The following is a 21,948-nucleotide window of genomic DNA, read 5'->3' as shown; positions in this document are numbered from 1 at the left end:
GCGGGAACCAGGGTTTTCAACTGCATTTTTTATTTTATTTTTTTTTTATTGTGTTACTTATATATCTCTCCCGCCAGCCCGTCTATGGAATTATTTGGATGTTATTTTCGATAAAAGAAAAATTTAATGATATTTTTTTTAAATATTTTTTATAGAAATAAAAATAATTTTATATTAATAATTTTATGTTTAAATATTTTATATAAAAAATTTTTTATTTATTAATTATATTTAAATAAAATAAAATAAAAATATTTTTTTATTTATTTAGTATGTAAAAAATATTTTTTTATTTTTTCAATATTTTTATTTTTACTATTAAAAATTTGTCAACGCCAAAACACACACTGAATCACTTGGAATTTGAATAAACAAAATAAAAATCTATTATTTATTGAATTTATTGTAAACAATGTATCTTATTAGACTTTCTTCCATGTGATATCCAAGTCAATACATGCATGATTCTACAAGAAGATTCTATTTAAACTACTTAATAATCAATAGTTTTCTGCAGCTTCTATGGGAAGCAGTCGAGCTATGCTTCGCATAGTTGGCCGAGATTGAGGGCTTGTCTGCAAACATGAAAGACTTATATTTGCAATCGTGGTCAACTCTTTCAGAATATGTTCATTTGTTGGATGTGAGAGGCGTGGATCTAAAACTTCAATCATGTTTATATTTGATTCACTAGAAGCTTTTAGGTGAAGAACAACATCACCGGGGTGCTTTCCTGAAATAACTTCTAAGGCCAAAACGCCAAAGCTGAACACATCCAATTTCTCAGTCACCACCATCGTGTAAGCGAGTTCTGTCACATCCAGTAAAAATGTAAGGAAACTATATGCAAAAAAAAATATTTTGAACCAGAATAGTAACAAAAAAGGTAAAGTACTAAATTAGTTCTTTACGTTTGGCTGTAATCCTGTTTTGGTCATTAAGATTTAAAGTGTCTTATTTGAATCCAAAACAGTATTACGCCCAAAACGTAGAGACCAATTTAGTACTTTACCCTAAAAAAAAGTGCCAATACGCACCTGGAGCAGCGTAGCCATATGTGCCTGCAAACGACGTCCAAATGGATGAATCTGGCTTCAGGAACCTAGCAGTTCCGAAATCGGAGACACGAGCTTCAAGATTGGATGACAGCAAAATGTTCTTGCTCGATATGTCTCTATGAATCAATGGTGGAGTGTGATCATGATGCATATAGGACAAAGCATGCGCCACGCCTTTGATAATGTTCACCCTCTTAGGCCAATCCAGTTCCAATGCTTTGATATCATTTCCAAGCATCTCAGCTAAGTTCCCTCGATCCAAATACTCATAGATCAAGAATGTGTGTGTCTTGTTAGAGCAAAATCCATAAAGCTTCACAATGTTTCTATGGCGCGTTTCTCTCATGGCTTCCACTTCACTCTGGAACGATTTTATACTCTCAACATCTAAGCTTTCTGATTCACATTTCAACTTTTTCACAGCAAATACTTCTTGTTGTTGTCCTCCTTTGATAACTGCCTTGTAAACTCTCCCGATCGCTCCCTCGCCGACGCAGCAACGACTGTCAAAGTTGTTGGTAGCTTCAATTATATCTCTGTAGACAATTTTGCCGTTGAATGACGAAATTGAAAACAGATTTTGATTTTCTCTCATGCTTGCTGAAAAGTTTTGTTTTGAAACTGTTGATTTTGGGTTTTTCTTGAAGCACAAGATCCCAACTAACAGCAAAGAAAGAAACAAAATACTTCCCAATATAACAGCAGAAAGTATTACTACTTCATTTCTTTTACTACTTCCATCAACAGGTTCAGTGACTGAGACTTCACAATGTTGCAATTGCAAGCCTTGGATATTGCCACATAAACCTTTGTTGTTTCTCAAATCCATTGGAAGAAGTGAAGAGTTGAATATGCCATTTCTAGGCACAGGGCCTTCCAGATGATTGGAAGAGAGGTTGATGGTTAACAAGCTCAACATTTCACCAAGGGAATCGGGGATTCGACCGGAGAGATTGTTGTGAGAGAGATTCAAGCTTACCAAATTCGCAAGCTTACCAAGATCAGCAGGAATTTCCCCTGAAAATGAATTGTAACTCAGGTCCAAAGATTCTTGCAAGGATGCAAGATTTCCTATTTGGTAAGGGATTGTGCCATTCAAGTGATTGTTGCTCAAATTTAAACTCAGCAACTTGGTGCAATCCCCTATCTGATTTGGGATTGGTCCAAACAACATGTTCTTGGACAAGTCTAAGGTCTCCAAATTTGAAAGCTTTCCAATTTCTTCTGGTGTCATACCAGTAAGTTTGTTGCCACCCAACTTCAATTCATACAAGCGACCTGCATTTTCAATTTGTGAAGGAATTTTCCCTGAGATTTGATTATAGGACAGGTCAAGACTTTCTAACTGCTTCAGTTGAAAAATCTCTTCTGGAATAAAGCCATTTATGGAATTGCCAGCCATTTTAAGTAGTTGCAAGTTCTTGCAGGCACCCCATTTCGCAGACAACCGGCCTCGAATCCTGTTGTAACTGAAATCAATGTAAGTGAGGTTGGGATACACTCCAAAATCTTGATCTGCATAGCCTGTCAACTGATTGTACTCGATTCGAACTCGATACAATGTTGGGCAGTTTCTAAGGCTTCTTGGGATTGGACCGGTGAAACTATTGTGTGCTGCACTGAAGTTGACAAGCTTTCCACCTTTGCAAACTTGAGGTGGCAATTCTCCAACAAAGTTGTTTTCAGCCAGATGAAGTACAACTAATGAAGACAAGTTTCCGAATTCTCGTGGCACCGTGCCGGTTAAGTTGTTGATTTGAAACCGCAAGCCTCTTAGATTTGTTAACTTGCCAATACTAGAAGGTATTGTACCTGAGAAATGGTTTTGATTCACTCTAAGAACACTTAAATGTGTGCAATTTCCTAGAGATGGAGGTATAGGCCCATAAAAGTTGTTATCATCTAAAGCTAGCCATGTCAAGTTTCTTATGTTGCCTATTTCATTTGGAATTTTTCCACCTAAAAGGTTTTCCTGACATAGGAAATTTCTTATACTAATGAGGCCAGTTCTTGGTTCATTAGTTCCATCAGGAAATAAGCGAGGGTCTAGTGTTCCTGTTATCTTATTTGTTGACACATCAAGCCCATAGACTTTGGTGAGATTTGCAATAGAAAGAGGTAAAGTGCCATTGAGAGAATTGGTGGAAAGGTCAAGGAATTGAAGTTTTGAGAGTATCCCAATGTTTTGGGGTATGGTGCCTGTAAGATTATTTCTTCTGAGATCAAGTTGTAAGAGGTTGGGAAAAGCAGTCAAATCTAAGTTTTCAAGGGTACCTGCAAGAGCAAGAAAGTAGAGATTTTACTTGGGATTGGAATAGCCGTATAAAATGTAAAACACAAGACATAATAATATAGTTGGTAAATTGACTAAATTCTATTAAACGACATAATGACATCTGTATATATTTCATAATCCACTATGTTAGGTGCATACTAAAATTCAGTTATTTATATAAAATATATGTTAAAATATAAATTAATATTAAAAATCAATTAAACAATATATATATTTATACACATAGTGACTAATTTTTGGCATATAGGTAGCATTTTTTAGAGGTTTAATTATTCTGTTGGTCTCTATAGTTTTGCAAAATTTTCAATTAGGTCCCTATACTTTTTTTCCTTTTAATTGGGTCCATGCACCAATTTTTTTTTTTCAATTAGGTCCCTAATGTGACCAAACAGTTAGATTTAACGGAATATTCTGTTCCTAAATTAAAGATTCTCTAACTTTTTCCTAAATCCCTAATTCTCTTTCACTCTTATTTTCTGAAATACCAAAATTAACCCTCCCACACTTAGAAGAAAACTGTTCGTTCTCCCAAACTCAGAGAAAAATCTCAGTCACGTTCCTCCCCTAATTCGTTCGTTGGTTGCACACTCCGTTAGCTGCTGAGATCAACTCCACTGGAACATTGCTGTAGGATTTTTTTTCTCTGGTGTCACTGCCGTCGTCGTAGGCATTGGTACTACTTCTAGGTAAGACAACGCTTAACCTTGTCATCTGTTGAAAGGTTTTTCTTTTTATCTCCTGGGAAAATTTGCGACCATGTTTATTAGAGCTTCCTTTTGTTTCTGAAAATGGTTGAAGAGAGATTTATAGTATTGTATTTTCTTGTTTTTGGTATGCAGTTATGGATGATTCGGATTTCACTATTGAAGTCCACCATGGTGGCAAATTTGTTGACAGTGGACACCGATTAGAGTATTTAGGAGGAATGGTTGTGGAGAATTTATATTTTGACATTGATGAATGGTCATTGCAAGAGATTGTCAGTCAGCTAAAGCAACTAGGGTATAAGGGTTTCACCAGGGTATGGTACAAGGAACCTGAGATGGATTTGAAGTCAAGTCTTAGAGAGATAAAGTCCGATGGGGATGCGATGAGAATGGCTAGGTCACTGGTGTCAAGTTCCTGCAAACATTGCGAGGTATACGTTGTCGATGGAGCCAGAGAAGGTAACGGGATTGAAATCACTTCAAGTGATGCTGATTATGTGCCAGACGAAGGTGAAGACAATGGCTCTGACTCTGGGTTGATAGAGGTTAAAGTGGATGCTAAGTCAGAGCCTTCTACTGATGAAGAGGTGTTTGATGACAGTGCTGATGATGGTGACCATGAGGATCACTTTGGCTTTGAGGTGGAGGATAATGATCCACAATCAAATGTATTGGGGGGATTTACTGGCCCATTAAATGATGAGGGAACTGCAGCAGGTGGAACAGCTGAAGGTGATGAAGGTTTAATGAAGGGTGATGAGCAAGTTGGGGGCATATCTGATGGATATGAGACTGATGATATAGACAGTTATGAAGGGGACTCTGATGATATGATAAAAAAGAGGAGGTTTTCCAAATACAATGAGGCAGAGATGAACAGAGAGTATGAATTTCAGGTGGGCTGGAATTTAAATCACTAATTCAATTTAAAGATACTGTTAAGGAGCATGCCCTATTGAATGGCAAGGACATTAGGTTTCGAAAAAATGATAAGGTGAGGTGCAGACTTGTTTGCAAAGGAAGAAAGGGAAAGTGCAAGTGGGTTTGTTTTGCAAGTAAGGTTGGGAGTTCTGACTATTTCAGGATCAAGACTTTGAATGAAAGCATACTTGTGGAAGAAACTACAGTGGAAGACTTGCATCAAGTAGTTGGATCTCAAAGAAGATTGCCAACAACATTAGCAGAGGCGAGAAAATGAAGCTTGCGACAGTTATTCAGGCCATCCAAGACAAATATATGGCCAATATCAGTGTTGGTAAGGCTTACTAGGCAAGGAGGAAGGCAAGAGAATAGGTACATGGGCGGGCAATCCAATAGTACGCTAAGCTAAGGGATTACTGTGCAGAGATACTTAGGGCAAATCCAGGATCTAATTTGAGCATATTGTTTGATAGACCTTCTCTTACGCACCAGCCTCGATTTATGTGAATGTATATGTGCCTAGATGCAGTCAAGAAAGGCTTCTTGGCGGGTTGTAGACCTATTATTGGCGTGGATGGTTGTCACTTGAAGGGCGACCATGGACAGCAGCTGCTAGTTGCTGTTGGCAGAGATCTGAATGATAATTACTTTCCGATTGTCGTGGCTGCAGTAGAGGCAGAGACTAAGGACAGATGGGGGGTGGTTCCTGGAGATGCTGTTAAATGATATTGGAGAATCAAGAAAATGAGTTTTCATGAGTGACCAATAAAAGGTATAACAAATGGATTAATTAATTTGTTTGCACTTAATTTGATTGGAATATAAATCTGCTATGTATATGATCATATATGCAATTGCTATGTTTGTGAATATAAATCTGCTATGTATATTGATTCGTCTGAACACCAGGGAGGCCGAGCTTAAGCACTTCCGAACAAGCCGTCAACTGAGAGGAAGAGCTTCACGTCGGCCAAGGTTAAACACCGTGGCGGGAATACCTGCAAAAGATACTCCGACGCTCAAGTTAGTAATGGTCTCAGAAAAGAGAGAGAATAATTAAGTGAGAGTGAGATAAGTGAATTAGTGAATGTGAGAACTGGTAGTGGAACCTGACTTTAGCCGAGGATATTGGCTCGACTTTATAGGGATTAGGTTACCGTTTTCATGTGGATCAGTCCTAGTTTGTAGGTTCGGTTGCGATATTCTGTTATTATGTGATTTGATTTGTTTAAGCACGTGTCTTGTTTCGTGGAATGGTTGAGGCCGAGCTTATCTGTGCCCCTGCCGAGCTTACCGGGCGGTTGGTGCGACGTCGGCCTCAACGTGCTGACTTGCCGAGTATGTCGGGTGACCGAGGATACAGGTAACGTATCATAGCCCCCAAGCTAGCCTTGGTGTGGACAGGACTAAGGCGAGCTTTCAGACCAAGAGTTCTGGATCCTCGGTTGCCTGATTTTATTCGTCGCATGTGGTCTGTGTAGCCCCCAAGCTCGGCTTGGTTCTGTGTGGACTACGAAACGGTTTTGTGTGTTTAATAGTTGCTTCGTTTTTTGCGCCTTTTGACATGATTGACGTGAAACGTGCTCCGCATCCCCAGGTACCCCTGTCCGTTGGATTTCGGGGTCATTAAATGCCTCTCTCTTTTGACGAGGAGGATTTAATGGGAGGCTTTATGTAACCGTTTAGGTTACTGGGCTTGCCTCTGTATTACATTTGCTCTTTGTAGTTTTAGTTGCTGCTGTTTTCTGGAAAAAGGAATTTTGGTTTCCTGTCCGAAAATGTCCACCAAAGGTCAGTGCTGAATTTTTCCTTTTGCTTCTACCTTTTTCGTGCTTTGTTTTCTCTTTCATCGTCTGCAATGGAGAAATATGATGTGGTTATTCCATGTGAGTGGGTTGATGCTAGGGTGAGGGAATATGCGTCTCAGTTTGATGATGATGAGTCAGTGAAGTTACTGGGGTCGGATTTGTGGGTTAGGAAGGGAAGTAATGTTAGGATAGAGTTGTTGCCCTGTGGTAAAGAGGACCGGGTCTGTGATCGGCTGAGGGATTGGTCTTTCTTTTATATGTATAGCTGTTTATTTACTGAATTGGGGGTCAGACTGCCTTTTACCGAGTTTGAGTGTGGGGTCTTGTATTGGTTGAACTGCGCTCCAACCCAGCTTCACCCTAACTCATGGGGTTTTGTTCGGGCATTCGAGGTTTTGATGGAACTGTTGGAACGTCCGCCGTCTTTGAGGCTGTTTTTCTCTTTGTTCCAGGCAAAGGGGGTAAATAGGGGGTTGTGGGTTAATCTTAGCAGTTATCCCCGTCGTGCTGTGTTTGGTCTGTACAAGTCCTCATTTAAGGATTTTAAGTCAATGTTTGTTAAGGTTAGGAGTGTACCTGATGATTTTCCCTTTTACTTGAACGAGCATTTGGTTGAGAGGTTTCCCCTCTTTTGGTGTGCCGAACCCTACCAGGCCCTAGATGTAGATGATAGGTTACCGGATGATGACATTGTTATGGATTTTTTGTTTAAATCACTGGGTCCGAAAGGTTTACTGTCTGTTGCTGAGATGTTGAAATGGGATACCGATAGGCAAGCGGTTTATAATCACATAGGTAATTATGGTTTGTTATGTTTGTTTTGCGCTCTTGCTTATTCTGTTGTGCCTTGACTTGGTTTGTTTTTTAATCTGTAGCCGAGAAAGCTCCTGCAATCACCACTGCCGGGTTAAAGTCCTTCTTTAGTCAGCGTAAGAAAAGTGAGAAAGAGGTTTCTTCTAATGTGGGGAAAGGTGCTGCTGCTATGGTAACTCAGTATGGTCCTGGGCCGAAGTCGAAGCGAAAAAGGGGACAAGGTAAAGGTAACTTTGCTGAAGTGTTAGATGGTAAGGGGGAATCCTCGGCGATATTACAAATGGTGGAGTCTGCTTATGAATCGCAGAAAAAACTTCATGGGTATGATGAGGACGAGCATGGCAGATCTTTGTGGGGGAAGTTATATCCTTTCGGGGTCATGGCTGACGAACTCTGCTGTTTTCCCGATGATATGAAGAGGATTGATGATGTTGGTCGAGCAGGTGTTAGTCGGTTTCTGCAGGTACAAGTTGCTTTGTTGCTTTTCTCTTTTAATTCTGGCTGGTGTTTATGTATTTATTTTTTTCTTTATTCGTAGGTGATTGGTGCTCGTATTGTTGCTATTGGCCGATCTCAGGAACTCGCTTTAGAGCGGGAGAAGAAAGAGGTTACTCGTGTTGAGGAGTTATCCGGTCTTATCCAGGAAAGGGATGACAAAATTGCTGAGCTGTCCTCCTCCATTGAGAAGAAAGATCTTGCATTTGCTGAGGAGCAGAAGCTGCACGAAGCTTCTTTGAAGAATATGAGGTCTGAAATAGATCGGTTATCTGCTCGGATCAAAGAGTTAGAAGGTGGGGTCTACGAGGCCTTTGCCCAGGGCTTTGATCGCGCTGTTTCTCAAGTCAAGGTGTTGTACCCTGAGGCTGACCCTGCGAAGCTTGATGTTATGAAGGTTGTTGTTGATGGTGAGCTTGTGGAAGATGAGAGTGCTGCTGGGAGTGAGGGATCCAGCATAGGTGATAAGAGAGAGTGATTTGTTAGTATTTATCTTGTTAATGTTTGTTGTATCTTTGGATCTTGTTGGTATTTTGTTTTTTGGACTTTTGCTGGTCAGTGATATTTTATGATCCGAGTGTATAGCTCGGTTTTTAGGCGAATATCTTTGACTAATTGCGATATATGTTCTGGTTAGATGATAGTGATGCGCCGTTATAAGAAAGACATGTATTGTGTGTTGAAGTTTATCCCTTGTTTTGCGGGTCTGTTGACTAGGATAGTAGAGGCTTTAACGAACTGTTATGATTATCCCTTAGGATTCGTTCGAAATGACTTGCTTATTGCGTTTTGCACGTGCGTAACAGAGTATTGTTATCGGAGTATGCGATTTGTTCTCCGAGTATGAAGCTCGGATTAGTGTTTGAATGTTCAATTGTTAAGGTTCGTGGATGATATCAGTGTGTACTTGTCCGAGCATTATGCTCGGCATGCGCATGTTGAATTCCGAGTATGAAGCTCGGATTAGTATGTTTGTTACTCAAATTTTGAGTTGCTTTTGTGGTTGGGATTTTCCGAGCATTAAGCTCGGTTAGTGATGGTAAGGTTCCGAGGATTATGCTCGGATTCTTTGAAATGTACGTTTTAACTGTCAAAATGTGAACCGTTGTTCAATAGTTCGTACGAGTACAATGATTTGCTGCGTCCGGCCTCGTTAAAACCCTTTCCGAGTAAAACCCATGTATTTTGGGAAAAAACCTTCGGCGGGAAAAAAGAGTACCATCATTCGCAAGTTATATGTTACATCATGACTGATATTTTCTTAAGGAGGAAATGTTCCATGTTCCTGGAAGTTGATCTCCTTGAAGAGTTTCGAGTTTGTAAGCCCCCTTTCCGAGATTATGAGGTATTCGGAAAGGTCCTTCCCAGTTTGCCGCCAATTTGCCATGCCCTGGAGGTTTCCGGGCTTCCTCTGTGCGCCTAAGCACGAGATCTCCATTGTTGAAAGATCTGGGAACCACTTTTCTATTGTGTCTTTGCTCTAGGTATTGTTTTCTGGCTCGCTGTTTTATGGCGGAGATGTCTCTTTCTTCTTCGATGAGGTCTAGTTCAGCTGTCCGAGCTTGTAGGTTGCCCGTTTGATCATAGAGCTCGGTTCTTAATGTTGGGATGCTGACCTCTACTGGGATAAGTGCTTCTGCGCCATATACCAGTTTGAAGGGGGTCTCCCCTGTGGCAGATTGAATGCTAGTGTTGTAACTCCATAGAACTTCTGGAATGAGGTCTGCCCATTCTCCCTTAGCGTCGCCGAGCTTTTTCTTTAATCCCTGCAAGATAATTCTGTTAGCTGATTCAACTTGTCCGTTAGTTTGCGGGTGCTCTACTGAGCTGAAATGATGTTTGATGTTAAAGTTTGTTAGAAAAGCGGCGAGCTTATGATCTGTAAATTGTCTCCCATTGTCCGAGATTATCTCTCTTGGTATACCATATCTGCATATGATATTTTTCCATAAAAAAGATCGCACTTTTTCTGCCGTTATGTGTGCTAGTGGTTGTGCCTCTATCCACTTAGAGAAATAATCTATTGAAACCAAGAGGAACTTTACCTGGCCTGGCGCTTTCGGGAAAGGTCCGAGGATATCTAATCCCCACCTATCGAAAGGCCAGCTTACCTCTATGGTGTGGAGCTCTTCGGCTGGGGTCTCGGAGAGGGTGGCATGCTTTTGACAATTATCACATGCCTTAACTTTGGAGATGCAGTCCCGTTTTATCGTCGGCTAATAATATCCTGTTCGCAGGATCTTTGCTGCTAATGCTCGGCCGCCAATATGGTTGCCGCAGACTCCTTCGTGTGTTTCGGCTATGACCTCCTCGGCCTCCTCGTTGCTAATGCACTTAAGTAGTGGTTGTGAATGCCCTCGTCTGTACAAAGTGTTTCCGAGCACTGTATAATAGCTTGCTCTTCGTCGGAAGAGTGGCAAGTTCGGCTCGTCGTTTGGTATAGTGCCTGTGTTGATGTAATTGAAAAATGGTGTTCGCCAATCTGGGACCTGTGTAATACTCAGAATTGTATCCTGCTCAAAACTCGGTTTGTCAAGCGTTAGCTGGGACAGTGCCGACGTGTTTCCGGTTTGCCGAGTTGTGGCTAGTTTAGATAACACGTCGGCACTGGTATTGTGTTCTCGGTTTACATGAACAATATCAAATTCTTTAAATTTTGAAATTAGATCCTTTGTTATGAGCCAATATTTCTCTAACAAAGGATCTTTTACCTGAAATTCGCCCTTTATTTGATGTACCACTAAAGAGGAGTCGCAGTAGGCTGTTATTCGAGGTATTTGCAGTTGTAGGGCGAGCTTTAGTCCCGCGAGTAGGGCCTCATATTCTGATTGATTGTTGCTTGCGTTGAAGCGAAACTGTAGTGACTGCTCGGCCACCACTTTTTCTCCTTCTTTGAGTAGTATCCCAGCCCCACTGCCTTCTTTGTTGGATGCTCCATCTACATGTATGGTCCATCTCACTTCCGTGTTGTGCGTGTCATTTGTCATTTCTGATATAAAGTCGGCTAGCACCTGTGACTTCAGTGTTTTCCTTGATTCGTACCGAATATCGAACTCGGAGAGCTCGACCGACCATTTTATTAATCTGCCGGCGAGCTCGGGTCTGGTTAGTATCTGCCATAATGGTTGGTCGGTTCGTACTATGATTGTGTGGCTCTGGAAATAGTGCCGCAGTCTTGTTGCTGTTGTGATTAGTGCCAGTGCCAATTGTTCTATCTTCGGGTACCTTGTTTCTGTTGGTTGCAGTACCCTACTGATGAAATACACTGGGCTCTGCTTTTTCCCTGTTTCTGTTACCAAAACCGAGCTTATAGCATGGTTAGATACTGATAAGTATAAATATAATGGGTTACCTGTCTTGGGTTTCTGGAGGATTGGTGGCGATGTCAAGTGTTGTTTAAGTTCGGTGAAGGCATTTTCACATTCGTCTGTCCAGTTGAACTTCTTGCCTTTAGAGAATGTTTGGAAAAAGTGATAAGATCGGTTTGCCACTGCAGGTAGGAAACGTGACAGGGCGGCTATTCGTCCTGCAAGTTGCTGGACTTCCTTTACTGTTCTTGGGCTTGTCATGTTTAGCACGGCCTTACACTTTTCTGGGTTGGCCTCGATGCCTCGAGATGTTAACATGAATCCGAGGAACTTTCCTCCTTGGACTCCAAAAGCACATTTGTCTGGATTGAGTCTTATGTTGTATGCTCGGAGCTGTTTGAAGATTTCTGATAGGTCATCACAGTGTGACCCCTGCATGGGTGTTTTGGCCACCATGTCATCTACATAGACCTCCATATTGCGGCCTATCTGATTTTGGAATACCTTGTCCATTAACCTTTGATATGTCGCACCTGCATTCTTTAGGCCAAAGGGCATTACCTTGTAACAAAAATTTCCATGTTCTGTTATAAAAGCCGTTTTGCTTTGGTCTTCTGGATGCATCAGAATCTGGTTATAGCCAGAGTATGCATCCATAAAACTCAAAGCTTTGAAACCAGAGGCGTTATCAACTAGTTTATCAATGCAAGGTAATGGGTATGCATCTTTAGGACAGGCTTTATTTAAATTTGTAAAATCGACGCACATGCGCCATTTACCTGAACTCTTCCTTACCATTACCACGTTGGACAACCATGTGGTGAAGCGAATCTCTCTTATGAAACCTGCATTGAGGAGCTTTTGGGTTTCTTCAAGTGCTGCTTGTCTTTTCTCCTCTCCGAGGTTCCTCTTCTTCTGTGCGACTGGTCGGGCTGTTTTGTCAATTGCTAGCTTGTGGCAGATGACCTCTGGGTTTATTCCGGGCATGTCCTCTAGCGTCCATGCGAAAAGGTCGGCGTTTTGACGCAGTGTGTGAATGAGTCTTGCTCGGTCTGCCCCTTCTAATGCTTCTCCAACATATGTGTATTGGCTTTCGTCTGCTGTTAGTGTCACTTGTTGAAGATTGTCCATTGGCTGAGGTCTTTCGCCTAGGTCTTCCCTGGGGTCAAGATCGGCTAGTGTCGCTGTGCTGGCAGACGTTTGGATGGCTTGGACCTGGGGCCGAGCTTCCTGTTTTGCTTGTACTGGTTTTAGACCGGCGTTATAGCATTGCCGAGCTTCTTGATGGTCGGCATACACCGTAGCGATCCTGTTTTCCTGCACTGGAAACTTGACACACAGATGTAATGTGGACACCACTGCCCTGAATGTGTTCAGTGCGGGTCTCCCAAGTATAATATTATAAGGGCTGTAACAGTTTACTATTAGGTATTGAATGTCAATTGATTTTGCCATAGGGATCTCTCCCATTGTGGTCTTTAGCCATATGTGTCCCATGATGGGGACTCTCTCCCCGGAGAACCCAATTAGCTCTCCAGAGGAGGGTTGTATCAATTTTTCTGATAATTTCATTTTAGTAAACGTAGAGTAAAATAAAACGTCAGCACTACTACCTGGGTCTAACAATGTTTTTCTTACCAACAGATCTCCAACCTGGATTGAAATTACCACGGGGTCGTCGAGGTTGGGGCTTGCCGATTTGAAGTCTGTTTGGTTGAAGGATATTGTGACGTCTGGTCCTTTGTCCTTCTTTGGTTGTATGGTTCCTTTGATTGCCAGCATTGCTCTGTAGCTCCGCTTCCTGGCCGAGCTTGTTTCTCCTCCTCCTGCGAATCCTCCCGATATGTGGTTGATGACTCCTCTTGGCGGATCAGGAGTGATCCTTTCTTTTTTGTCGTCAGCCGTTGTTTGCTTATGTTCCGCCCTGTCCGAGTTTCCTCCCTTGCCCTTCCTGGTCTCGATGTACTTGTCCAGGAGACCTTGGCGTGCTAGTCTTTCCAGGAGGTCCTTTGCGACGATGCAGTCATCTGTTGTATGACCGAACTTCCGGTGGAAGGCGCAATGTTTTGTCTTGTCCATAAATCGTTGATCCTGGTAGTTCCTTGCTCGGGCTGGTGGTTTAATGATTTTGGCGTTGAGGATTTCTCTGATGATGTTTTCTCTTCTGGTGTTGAATCTGGTATATGTGTTGTACTTTGATGCTGGCTTAGAGGGTTTCTTTGTGTCCCTGTTGCCTGGAGATCGGAAGGTCCTTTCCTCATCTCTCCGGTGTGGTTGTTTGTCTGATTTCTGGGCTTCTCGGAGCTCTTCAATCTCCATTTGTCTAGCCGCTCTTTCTCGGAACTCCTCCAGGGTCTTCGGCTTTGTTATGGCGATGGTCTCCCAGAATTTACCCGGTCTGAGGCCGGCTTTGAGGGCGTGCAGGTGAATAGCCGGGTCCAAGTCTTGGATTTCCATGGTGGCGTCAGCGAACCTGGTCATGTAGTCTTTCAGGCTCTCATGCTGGCCTTATTTGATGGTGCCGAGATAGTCTGATCCGTGTACATAGATTCTTGATGCTGCAAAGTAGTCGATGAATGATCTGGCGAGATCTTCAAAAGAGGAAATTGATCCCTCAGGGAGTTTGGAGAACCAGAGTAATGCGGCGCCGTCGAGGTAGGTTGGGAATGCTCGGCAAAGGACAGGCTCGTTCTTTGGGCCGTTGAAAAACATCATTGACTGGAACTTCTTTATGTGGGCTCGGGGGTCTCCGAACCCTTTGTACGGTTCCAGTGCAGTCGGAAGGGTAAAGTTCTTGGGCATCTGATAGTTTGTGATCTCCTCGGAGAAGGGGTTGTCGAGGGTGAGTTTCTCCTTTGGCGGGGCGATGTTCAAGGGGTCAGTAGTACCTTGAGCCGAGTTTTTGGAGCTTTCTCCATTGTTCTGAGTAGACAACTCGGCTATCCTTCGTACCTCCGCCTGTAGCTCGGCGATTCGAGCCAGGAGGTCATCCTGTGAGAGTTGTGGATTTTCCTTGTCAGCCATATCCGAGGATCGGGAATCCTGCAAAAATAGGGTAGAAGACTAAACAAAGAAAAGAGTGGGGTTAGATATATTCGGCCCCACGGTGGGCGCCAAGTGATTCGTCTGAACACCAGGGAGGCCGAGCTTAAGCACTTCCGAACAAGCCGTCAACTGAGAGGAAGAGCTTCACGTCGGCCAAGGTTAAACACCGTGGCGGGAATACCTGCAAAAGATACTCCGACGCTCAAGTTAGTAATGGTCTCAGAAAAGAGAGAGAATAATTAAGTGAGAGTGAGATAAGTGAATTAGTGAATGTGAGAACTGGTAGTGGAACCTGACTTTAGCCGAGGATATTGGCTCGACTTTATAGGGATTAGGTTACCGTTTTCATGTGGATCAGTCCTAGTTTGTAGGTTCGGTTGCGATATTCTGTTATTATGTGATTTGATTTGTTTAAGCACGTGTCTTGTTTCGTGGAATGGTTGAGGCCGAGCTTATCTGTGCCCCTGCCGAGCTTACCGGGCGGTTGGTGCGACGTCGGCCTCAACGTGCTGACTTGCCGAGTATGTCGGGTGACCGAGGATACAGGTAACGTATCATATATGATCATGTATGCAATTGCTATGTTTCTAAACATAAATATGCAATGTTTCTGAATATTAATCTGCTACATAATTTTGCTATGTTTGTGAACATTAATCTGCTATATTTAGATGCTATATTAATATGTTACATGGCTATGTTGTCTTCTGCACTGAAATTATAAATCAGGGGCTGATGCAAGTGTTTCAAGAGTTATTGCCAACACTGGAGCATAAGCTTTGTTTGAGGCATTTATATGCCAACTATAAAAAAGCATATGGGGGTGGTACTGTACTAAGGGACCTCATTCTATCTATTACCAAAGCTACCTATGTAAAAGAATGGGAAAGAAGGGTGAATCAACTAAAGGAGATCAACAGGGACTGTTATGACAAGTTGTTTGCTTTGGATCCAAAATTGTAGACAAAGAGTCACTCACATTTCTGGCCAAGAGTGACATGCTGATGAACAACATCTCAGAGACATTCAATGGAAGAATCCTAGAGGCAAGAGACAAGCCAATTCTTACTATGTTTGAATGGATTAGGTGCTACTTGATGACAAGGTTTGCAGAGAAAAAGAAGAAGGCAGAGAGGTATGAGGGCTCTGTTTTGCCAAAATCCAAGAAAAGGCTAGATGTCATTGCGGTTAGAGCTATGGAGTGGCAAGTTAAATGGGTAGGAGACCTCAAGTTTGAAGTCCACCATAAGAACAGGATGATCATGAAAAAGTTTGTTGTCGATTTGATGGCTGGAATGTATAGTTGTAGGTTTTGGGGCTTGTGTGGTATGCCCTGTCCACATGCTTGTTGTGCTATTTTTTAGAAGGGTGACAACTCGGAAGATTATTGTAGTAACTACTACAGCGAGGCAGCATACCTTGCTACATATGGACAGTCAATATCACCAATCAATGGAGAAAACATGTGGCCAAAGATACAATGTGATACCATCATCCCTCCAATTTTCAGAGTTAAACCAAGAAGGCCAAGGATGGTTAGGATAAGGGAACCCGATGAAAACAGAACACAAACAAAATATAGAGATCTGGAACTTTCGTTACCTGCAGTAATTGTGGCCAATATGGACACAATAGGAGACTCTGTCCAAACCCTATAGTGACAGGTATTGGTTGAGGAACTATTATTAATTGCTATTTCATGTGTTGAGGAACTATTATTAATTGCTATTTCTTGTTGTAGCTCCTGAAGGCACACAAGGATCTGATGCTGCTGATGGAACTGGAAGAGGTGATGCTGCTGCTAATGAACCTGGTGCTGCTGTTGAAGCAAATGGATCTGCAGCTGCTCCTACTGCTAGATCTAGGATGGTTAGAGGGAGAGGCAGAGGAAGAGTAGCAGTAGGGATGGACAGAGGAAGGAGTAGAGGGAGGGCTGCACAGCCTCCACAAACCCCTGCACCACCATTACAGCCTCTACACACCCCTGCACCACCCCCACAGTCTTCAAACATCCCTGCACCACCATCACAGCCTCTACACACTCATGCACTACCATCACAGGCTTCAAACATCCCTGCACCACCATCACAGCCGGCCACCTTGCCTACACCAGCATCACTGTCCACCACCTTGCCTACACCAACATCACTGTCCACTGCACCAGCATCTCAACCTTTACCTAAGACCAAAATTTTTGGTGTGAGAAGAAGTGGAAGACTCAAGATTGGAGTTAGGAAGGCAACAAGTTAGCCGCCTGAACATGTTGACCTCATACTTGATTGAGGCTGAAGACTGTTTAGGGTTTCCTTTTGATATCTATTGTGTTATGTAGGATTTTTAGTGTTCACATGTGACTCTGCTTTCTTTATGGGTTGGACCACTATTATTATGTGTTGTGGACCACTTTTGTTATGTGGGTGAAAAATTGTTATGAGAGGGTGTCACATTTATTTTGTGGCTATCTAGGTGTCCTGTATTATATAATGTAAAACAAAATGGTATCTATTATAATTCAATGCAACTTTTGTTTTACCTACTTTTTTCTCTGTATCATACTTCTATGCATATTAAATAGCAAAGGAACAACTTTCATTTAGAGAAATTAAACAACATTTCATATATCTTCATTGCAATCAAAATAATCAGTACACTTTTGACTTATATAGACTATTACATTATCATAACAGTCATACTTTCTACATCCTTACATATAACACTGCAATAGTCAAAACACCAAATATCAAAATCAGCATAATTAGCATCTTGTTTTGCTTTTTCATACTATCTTCCATTTTAGCTAATTGCTCATCCACTGAACTCAGCTCACCACATAACCTTTCTACACAGGTCTATTTCTCCAACCTCTGCAATTAATTTCTCTAGATCCACACTTAATCTGTCTATCTTTCTTTCTTGTGCTTCCAATTCTCTAACCCTTCCAAGTTCTTGCTGTGAACTATTTACTCCATATTCCCTAGATAACTTTTTTTCTTTCCCATCAACCCACTCAAAAAACTTGCATCTCTTGTTAGGGCAAGAAATGAATCTTCTGTTTGTATTTTTTTTGATGTACTTGAACTCCGAAGAATCAGAGTGTCTCCACAAAAGCAACGAACCCTCCTTTCCTTTTGCTTCAACCATCCACTCTTCTCATTTTTTTCATCATCAATCCACTCGAAGAACTTGTATTTTGGCATTCTCCCATAACCAACATACCTTCTTCCATGGCTTGCTACTGCCGAAGAAGACATCACAACAACTGCCTCACCACAAAAACAGAGATGCCTCTTCTTCACGAGAATTTTGTAACTAGAGACTCTTGAAGATAACTGACTTTGATCCATAGGTATTGACAGAGTAAGAGAAGCAAAGGAGGAGGAGAAGTTTGAGGAAGAGGCAAAGAGAAGAGAGTGAGAACTCAGAACCCTACTGATTCTCGTTGATTTGAAAGGGGGTAGACGAGGGTTATAATGGTCAAATTACCAATTCTTAACGTTTTTTGTAACATTTACTGTCAATGATGACCTAATTGAAAATTTCGCAAAATTATAGGGACCAACAGAGTAATTAAACCTTTTTTAGAATAGTGTTAAGTGTATATTAAAATCAGCTACCAAACTGAATTACTAATATAAAATACACATTAAAAATGAGTTAAACGACACATGTATTTATACGCAAATATATGATACTTGATTTTGATGTGGACATAGTATTTTTTGCTTTGTCAATAGAGATATATGTCACATAGCATCTCTTTTTTTGAAAGAGAAATTGGACCACTTTCAATACTAGACATTTATTATTTATTATAATATATTAAAAAAATCCAAAATAGTATTACAGGAAAGGAATGACATATAAGCTTTTATATTTTATATAAAATTGGCATGTCATCTATAACAACAATAATATAAAAAAAAATCTATCATAGACCTACATTTAAATTATTATAGAAAATAACATTTATATAATCAATCTAGCATTAATTTTATATATTAAATTATCTAACTCTATAAAAAAAAAGTCAATTCATATCAATGGTTTAAATTTGAATATTGTATGTCTTATTTAAAGAATAAATTTTATTTTATGAAAATCTATTTATCTATCTATCTATTTATTTATAATGTATAAAAAGAAAATTTAAATAATTCACAATAAACAATTGACATATTAAATAACTTCTAATATTGTTATATAAATATTTTGATAAAATATCATTTTATAATTTTTCTATCATCATATTACTTTTTAATCTTTTTAGGTAGTGTTTAGTCTTACCATTTAATTTCTTTTTGCTTTTTATTTATATGTAAGTTATGTTTTACCTTTAATAGTCATGTTCTATATATATATATATAAAACAATTTTTTTTCTTTTTATTCTCACTTATATTTATATCTGCTATATAAATTAGCATTCCCTTCATACTTTTTTTTATCTCTTATCATATAATTTTATACTTTTTACTCTTTTTTCTCTATCATTGTTAATGTTTTGCACAATTATTTGAAAAACTTAGTTGATAATCACAGTTCTTTATTTTAGTTTGTTAAATAATTTGCTCACTACATATTTGGTGATTAACTTCTAGAATACTATAATATATGAAATTTTTATAATATTTTTAATTTTTTTGTTATTTTTTATCTAATTGTGTTTATCAATTATATATTATCGGGTAAAGTACTAAATTGGTCCCCTAGGTTTGGACGTAATTCTGTTTTGGTCCTTAAGGTTTAAAGTGTTCTATTTGAATCCAAAAAAGTTTCATTTAGCATCAATTTAGTCCTACAGTGAGATCAAAATTAAATAATTAACAAAATGTCCTACATAACAATAGTTCAAGAACAAAATCGATAACCTGGAGAATAAGTACAAGCTCCAGAGGCACAAAATTAACCATTGATGCATCACTACATTTATTTATCATTTTCTTTAGTTTTATAGAAAATATTTTATTTATATTATAAAAAAATAATAAATAAATGTATTGATGTATCAATAGTTGATTTTATGCCTCTTGAGCTTGTACTTGTTCTCTAAATTATCGATTTTGTTCTTGTACTGTTGTTATGTAGGACATTTTGTTAATTATTTAATTTTGACCTCACTGTGGGACTAAATTGATGCTAAATAAAACTTTTTTGGATTCAAATAGAACACTTTAAACCTTAAGGACCAAAACAGAATTACGTCCAAACATAGGAGACCAATTTAATACTTTACCCTATATTATCTTTATCACTTATATATTATTTTTATGCTGTTCAACAATTTATATTTTTTAATATTATTTAGTTATAATAATAATGTTGAAAAAATATGATGTTATAAGTCGTTGATGTTATTTTCAATTATTGAAATATTATATCTATATTTGCATTACATCTTATAACTTTACTTTTGCACTATAATATTTAAGTTTGTGAAACATATGTATTAGGTGACAAACCTTCAAACACTAAAATGTATAATGTTTTTTATAATTTTATTTAAATTTAATATTAATTTTTTAATTTTTTATTATTAAATAAGGTTTCGTGTAAAATAATTAATTTATTTATTTTAGTTCCGCACCAATTTTTAATTACGTTACAAATTTATCGACACTACAGAAGTACAGTCGTACAGAGTCATACATCCAACATTTTTCCAGATTTCTGTCCTAACAGTTGATCATGTCATATAACATCTCTTGTAACAAAAGAAAAAAACATGCTACTATAAGAGTAAGAGATGTTAAGGTGTCAAAAGAGGTTAGAGTTATTTTAAGGGTAGTTGCCAACTTTATAAGTTAGTTAGAGCAAACCTACTATATCTATTATAATATATAAAAGAATATATAAAGTAGTATTTAACAAGTTAATGACATCTAATATTTTAAATTGTTTATAAATTTATCATTATATCAACACTAAACTTAATTTGTAATAACATAGAGAAAATAATTTACATATATAATCACTTTTAAAATGTCATAATAAATAACATTTATATAGTCAATCTATGATTAATTTCATAATTTTCCACATGAAAATTTTCAATTATGTAAAACAAATCATATTATAAAAAATATTCATTTATATCAATAGTCTAAATTTTATTTTATTTTATAAAATTATAAAAATTATATAAAAAAAAGAAATTAAAATAGTATTAAAATAAGTTAATGACACCTATGTAATCAACCTATCCTCAATTTCATAATTGCTCATGTTAGATTCTTTAGTTATATAAAAGAAATTATATGTTAGTTTATATAAAAACATTAATACTGCGTATCCTATTTGTTGAAAATTTTATTTTATAAAATTATAAAAATTAAAAGTAGCTGGCTAAGGACACCTTAGAAGATTTTAGTAAAATGATAAAGAGTAAAGTAATAATTAGGTTTTTAAAGATTTTGACTTTAGATAAATTAGTCTTTAAAAAAAATATTAATTTAGTCCTCTAAGATAGTAAATAATGGACATACATGATATTCTTCTATCAATTCATCAACTAAAATCTAACGGTAATATTTATATATACTGTTAATTATTCTGACATGTCTATATATAAAAGATAGTAATATAAATAATAACTTTTGGAGTAAAATTTTATTTATTTTGATAGAATTTGTGATAAATAGAGAGCAATTAATAAAGAATATATGAAAACTCAGAAGATAATAAATGCTTCAATGTCCAAATTATATTATTTTTCTATTCATGTGATTGTAACGAGACATACACCACTGTAAATAACGAAATACTTGGATAATTCAATTTTATTTTGTACCGTTTACTATCTTAAAAGACTTAATTGGTACTTTTTTTTCTTCAAAAATAAATTACTCCAAGTTTAACATCTTTAAAGATTTAATTGTCATTGTATGATAAAAGTATATGTGGCTATGTGCATTCTTTATCATTTTAAAATTTAACTACATTGAGTATACCTGTAAGTCCGGTTCGTGCTAAGTTTATGACAACCACACTGCCTTGAGAATCACAAGTGATCCCTCTCCATGAACACGGGCTTTGAGTTTGGGCTTGGAAAGCCCATGAATCAAGAATTGGTTGAGCTGGGAGGGTTTCTTTCCACCTAAGTAAGGCCTTGGCTTCTCGTTCTGAGCCTCCACATAACAAAGCCAGCAAAAGCACCACCACAGCTTGAATTACAAGCTGAACAACACAACAACATGTAGGGTTCCTCATTATTAAACAAAGTACCTTGTTCAGTTTTTTTTTTTTTTTTTTTCCTCAATAGAAGAGTTGTATGCTTAATGTCAGCTAATTAAGGTGTTTATTTAAATTGGCAAAAACTTGAGCAAATTTCCTTTTGCCGTTTGAAGACTCAGTTGACTTAAGTGATGCCACGATCTTATTATCCGATTTAGTTTCTACATAGTTCTTTTTATTTTATTTTAAATTTGTGGCTAAAATTTTGAAATATAGGATAAAAATACTATTTGAACACCAAAAATCACATTTTTATTTTAATATTTGG

The 21,948-nt window shown here is 38.6% G+C and overlaps 1 protein-coding gene across 1 annotated transcript; it reads right to left on the bottom strand.

The window, feature by feature from the left end:
- Positions 1–422: 422 nt before the first annotated feature.
- Positions 423–21,693, bottom strand: LOC130954654 (MDIS1-interacting receptor like kinase 2-like). The gene is made up of 3 exons (XM_057881411.1): positions 21,398–21,693; positions 1,038–3,332; positions 423–811 (listed from the first exon to the last, which is right to left on the bottom strand). The coding sequence occupies exons 1-3, from the start codon at positions 21,654–21,656 to the stop codon at positions 501–503; spliced, it is 2,865 nt and encodes a 954-aa protein (XP_057737394.1). The 5' UTR covers positions 21,657–21,693; the 3' UTR covers positions 423–500.
- Between the last annotated feature and the right edge of the window lie 255 nt (positions 21,694–21,948).

The sequence above is a fragment of the Arachis stenosperma genome, chromosome 10, assembly GCF_014773155.1.
Source record: "Arachis stenosperma cultivar V10309 chromosome 10, arast.V10309.gnm1.PFL2, whole genome shotgun sequence".
NCBI classification, from domain to species: Eukaryota; Viridiplantae; Streptophyta; class Magnoliopsida; order Fabales; family Fabaceae; genus Arachis; species Arachis stenosperma.
This window is presented reverse-complemented; position numbering and strand designations above follow the sequence as displayed.

Excerpts from the sequence above, each read along its gene's own strand:
- LOC130954654 (XM_057881411.1), bottom strand. The coding sequence starts at position 21,656 with ATGAGGAACCCTACATGTTGTTGTGTTGTTCAGCTTGTAATTCAAGCT. Across the intron at positions 3,333-21,397 it reads AGCACGAACCGGACTTACAG|GTACCCTTGAAAACTTAGAT; the intron begins GTATACTCAATG and ends TTGCTCTTGCAG. Across the intron at positions 812-1,037 it reads ATATGGCTACGCTGCTCCAG|AACTCGCTTACACGATGGTG; the intron begins GTGCGTATTGGC and ends TGGATGTGACAG.